This window comes from Aegilops tauschii, chromosome 1 (genome assembly GCF_002575655.3).
Source record: "Aegilops tauschii subsp. strangulata cultivar AL8/78 chromosome 1, Aet v6.0, whole genome shotgun sequence".
Classification (NCBI taxonomy): domain Eukaryota; kingdom Viridiplantae; phylum Streptophyta; class Magnoliopsida; order Poales; family Poaceae; genus Aegilops; species Aegilops tauschii.
The window spans coordinates 271,444,803-271,449,654 of record NC_053035.3 but is presented as its reverse complement, the minus strand read 5'-3'; the positions used below and the strand labels follow the sequence as shown (position 1 = coordinate 271,449,654).

The following is a 4,852-nucleotide window of genomic DNA, read 5'->3' as shown; positions in this document are numbered from 1 at the left end:
GGGAAGCATGCAAAGGAGAAAGAGTTAAACCCCCAAACAGCACAGCTTTTGCTATTCATGCAATAACGGGCAACTCGGTGAGAAGACCGGGAACATCCAAGGATTGAAGTACACATGGGAGAAGCCAGAACCAGGATCATACAAACTAAACTCTGATGCATCTTTTTTCGAGGATGCTACTGGAGCCATCGCTGCGATCATGCGTAACTACAGAGGAGAAGTTGTGGCAGGTGTGGCAGAACCCTTCACATATGCAGATAGCTCTGCTACGGCAGAAGCTTTAGCCCTTCGCCGAGGTCTTCAATTGATCAACCAAATTGGCTGCTCAAATGTGCTGGTTGAATCAGACTGCCTTGAGGTTATCATGGCATGCAAAGGTGATGTGGATATTTTGGCGCCTTACTCTGTGATCTTAGCGGATTGCTTTCTATATGCCCATGACGTCAATTCAATCCGTTTTCAGCACTGCCCAAGGAAGGCTAATAGCTTGGCACATTTCTTAGCTAGACATGCTTATGATTCAAATTTGATGTATAATTGGGATGATGATCCCCCTAGCTTTCTGATCCCACATGTACTACAGGATGTTATACTCGTAAACTCGCAATAAAGTGCCAAGTGATTTTCCCTTTAAAAAAAATCTATACTATCCTTTTGTATGATTTTTTATCTACCTATGTTATGAACTATCTTGTTTCTGTGTATGTATGTGTATTGCGCGCTGTATTTTAGCGCGCCTGCTGAAGCGCTACAATGGCGCGCTAAAAATTTGCAGCGCAGGGTGAAGCAACTGAGGACTCGGCGCAAAAACAGCCGTCGTGTGCTCTAAAAAACTTTTAGCGCGACGCGCATCTGAACATTTCCGTGTACCTGCACAGTGTTTTGTTTTATTCGACATAGTATGCTTACATACTGTAGTTGCGACACCTAGTAACCTACATAAGCAGATCCGTGACCAGGTCGGCCACCAGCTCGTCGATGAGCAAGCCCGCCACTACCACGCCGATCTCACGCTCCTCTTCCGCCTCGCCGGCGCGTGCTGACCACCGTTGGCTCCGATCCATCTCCGCAACAAGGCGCTCCCGGCCGCACAATACCTCCTTGAGACCCCACCGAACCCCCGTGCCTTGGATCCATCCCTCGGCCATTCTTGCCGCGGCTTCAAAGTTTTTTGACGTGCCGTTCTTTCGCGTCTCGGCGAAGAAGTCGAGTAGGAGCCGCTCGGAGGCGCAGACCGCCGAGACGGTGCCGAGGAGGTTGTGCTCGTTGGGGTCTTCGCATACGCCGACTCTCCGGTGACCCTCGGGACATGTCGGTGCCGTTGCTGCGCAGAAATACTCTGGCTGCTGTACCGGGACGGTGCCGAGGCCGTCGGAGTCCGAGGCGGCGAAGCTTTCGTCGAGATCCACGGCTCCAACCTCCCCGACGCTCCCGAACCGTCGTCTGATCTTGTAGTGCATCTGTATATTTCTCCCTGCACCACCACAAAGGAACAGTAGTACGAGTTAGAACTAAGCAATGACACTCCTCGATTCCATCACCGATAAGCGCAACCGCCAAACCACGGTCAAGTGAACCGGAAACTGTTCCAAGCCTTTTCCCCGACCGTCACCGGCCGTGTGGCCCCGTGCAGGATCTTCACTCGATCCGGGCAATTTGCTTTCTCCGGCAGGATAGCCGCATGAGCAGTCGCGCGAAGCGCGGCTTTTCTGGAACGCCCGTACCGTGTCGGAGCAAACTCAAACGACAGAAGCAGAACGGATCCCGCATTTACAAATCCACTTTTGTTGGGCATTTACAACAAATCTTACTCTGGTGAAGCTGCGCGAGGCTGTCGCTGAAAGAGGTCGAGCACGCGCCGGTACCGCCGACCCTCCCGTCCTCCTCTTCCACGGCGTCGTCCTCGTAGTCGTCGTCGAACGGGAAGTCCATGACCGCCACTGGGCTGAGCTGCTCCTTGTCGTCCGCCTCCTTGGATCCCCTGTCCATCGCCTGCAACATCGCACTCCAGTCAGCATCCGCGAAATTGCATAACCACCGTGGGTTAAAGCCACGAGCCGACCGACCTCGCCGCAGGTCCCCGCGGTAGTTCCGCGCCGGTGGCGATCTTAACCCTTTCCCAACAGACAAACGCAGACGAAACAAGGCAATCAAAAGAAAAGTCTCAGAGCAGAACACACGGTGCCTCGCGGTTTCACAAAACCATTCTATATTCAATTCGGCCATTGATGAACCATGTTGCATGTGGGCAGTGGCACATGCGACGGTTGCGCACGAGGACATGGCCGGGGTACGAGTACGTGGTTGGTAGAGACGCATACACACGCGTGCAGCTAAATAATGCATCACGGATAGGGCAGTGGGCAGAGCAGTGGGTGCGTGCCATCACTCGGTCGGTCCGAGCCGAAAGGCCCGATGGAAGCTACGGCGGCTAGCCACCTTGCTCGACGGAAGCGACAACGCTCACTGGGCTCAATCGCTTCCCGACAAGCCGCACTAACTACGCGCCTCGGCCTAAATACATTTATGCTCCATCGGCGGCAACCACTGCCCTCCCGGTGACCACCGGAGCTACCCCCATGTAGCCACGCACTGCACTGCAGTACGTCCCGCATGCACCGGGAGTGAACAGGAATAACAGGCCGGCGCCGGACAGAGAGCTGTAGCAATTGCGTGTGCCGTTTCATGCAATTCCCACCAAGCTAGCGGCAGTACGTCAAAGCCCTTTTTCCGGAACCAACCTAATGGTCCTTATGGCCGATGATGCGGAGGATTTCAGAGGCTATACTCATTGCCGAAAGAAACCTAACACTAACAGTACCTAGGTGAGACGACCAAACCGATGAAACATCTTCTGTCTTGAGAGAGGAGCACTCCACCAGTACACCGATTTTGCTACCAAAAGCTAGTTAATCGCAACTCCAAGGCATGCACAAATCTCATCGCAGCGACCATTTGCAAAGCAGTGCCTTACTATCGACATAGTTTTACTCGTCAAATGTAGATCTACGTACTTGCAGCAATAATCAAATAAAGAAGTGTACTACGTTATGTACCACGCTTCGCTTCTAACTAAAGAATGCAGTCTGAGAAATGTCAAACATTCGAGGCCGTAAATCTAGCTGGCTAGGGTATAACAGTGTACACTACTACTACGACAGTTCCTTTCCGTCGACGAGTATCGTCACGGTCGGACAAGCTACTCTACACAGCTACACGACTTTACTCTACGTACTCTGTACAAATAGTGCAGTACCACCGCGAAGGACCACGTACCGCTGTTGCCTACGCAATCACTGTCGTACCCTCGTAGCTTCCATTGGATGCTCGTACACAGGCATGCACGAATCGAAGCGTAGCAATTAATGGCGGATACGGCCAACGTGCCTTGGTTCGCCAAATGAATTACTCCTACTAGTACTACGTGTATGTGGGGCTCCCGTTTCATGGCAATCCAGAGCTTACGCGAATAATGCAACGGACCAAATTAAAGCCGGCGCTCCTAACTGAATTAACGACCACCATTAATCCTAGTTACTGCTAGAAAATGAAGGTGATTAGGACAGTACCTCCTTATCTTCTTCTCTCGTGCAGGTGGCGCCGGCGTGCAGGCTCTCCGTGGAGCTTGCTGAGAAGTCGGACTCGGATTTCCTCTCGGTCGACGACCCCGACTCCGACGACTCCGAGTCGGAGCTGCTGCTGCCGCTGCTCACGGCGGGCACCGGTGCCGCCGCCTCCTCCTCCTCCTCCTCCCGGCGCCTCCAGCTGAAGCCGTCCCTGAGCCGGCGCGAGAGGGTCCTGATCGAGAGCAAGGGGTGCCGCAGGGAGGGCGATCGCCCGAGGCCGCGAGGCGCCTCGGCCGCCTCGTGGAGGGCGTTGTGGCGCGCTCGCTGCGGCGCCGCTGCTGGGACGCAGAGATGGCGCGGGTAGCAGCGGAAGCCGGCGGCGCTGCACGAGTCACAGTCCAGCTCCAGGAGATCCTTCAGCCGCAGCGGCTTGCCCTCGACGCCGGCCACCGCCATTGCCACTCGCTCCTCTCCGCGAGCTGACTTCTTAGCAGAGTGAAGCAAGAGCAGAGCACAAAAGGCCACTGAGCTAGCTGGCCTTCCACTGTGCTCAGCCAGCGGCTGTTAAGTACTCCACTGATCCGTACTCGCCTGGCCCCGTCCGCGCGCGGCTTGCGCGGTAGCTTCGAGCGTTCGTGCAGTCTGTGCACAAAAAGGAGAACGCTTGTTTTTATGCGGGGGTTGAGATGCGAGAGCAGGTGAGGAGGCGATGGAGAAGACGGAACTGCGTGCAGCCGCTCGTGGGCGTGGGCTTAAGTAGACGCACGCACGGCGCCGGTCGGGTTCAGAGACCGGTGTGGAGGCTTTGGTTACATGGCTCCAAGGGAAACTGACGTGCATCGGTGATTGTACTAATCACACTCGCACACCCACCACGGACGGCTACGAGCCTAGTAGGAATTATGTCTTGGTCCATGGCTAGCTAGCTACATGGGCGTACGTGAAGCTGAACAATCTGGGGCCGATCAATCCGCTTGTATAATTGGTGGTGGCTGCCTCGTGTCTTGTACTCGACGGCACCATCTATAATGGATTTGGTAGTGGTGCTCGCGCTAATGTTTGTAGCCATGAGAGCCCAGCGAATTGATTCACGGTTGATACATTCGGTCCTTGCTGAATTGTTTCCCATGCTGAGGATTCTAACGTTCCGGATCAGCGCGGTGATTTCAGCCGGCGACGTCTAGCTTCTTTTTTTAGGGAAGACGCCTACTGTAGGTTCTACGTGCAGAAATAACACTAGGCATTTGTCTGTTAGCCTGCCAAAACTGATAGTGGGTGTGTCTGTC

General features: G+C 54.4%; 1 protein-coding gene across 1 annotated transcript; it reads right to left on the bottom strand.

Moving 5' to 3' along the window:
- Positions 1-859: 859 nt before the first annotated feature.
- LOC109743516 (uncharacterized) lies at positions 860-4,275 on the bottom strand. The gene is made up of 3 exons (XM_020302610.4): positions 3,570-4,275; positions 1,812-1,992; positions 860-1,474 (listed from the first exon to the last, which is right to left on the bottom strand). Exons 1-3 carry the CDS (start codon positions 4,020-4,022, stop codon positions 936-938), a joined length of 1,173 nt encoding a protein of 390 aa, XP_020158199.1. The 5' UTR covers positions 4,023-4,275; the 3' UTR covers positions 860-935.
- Positions 4,276-4,852: the final 577 nt, after the last annotated feature.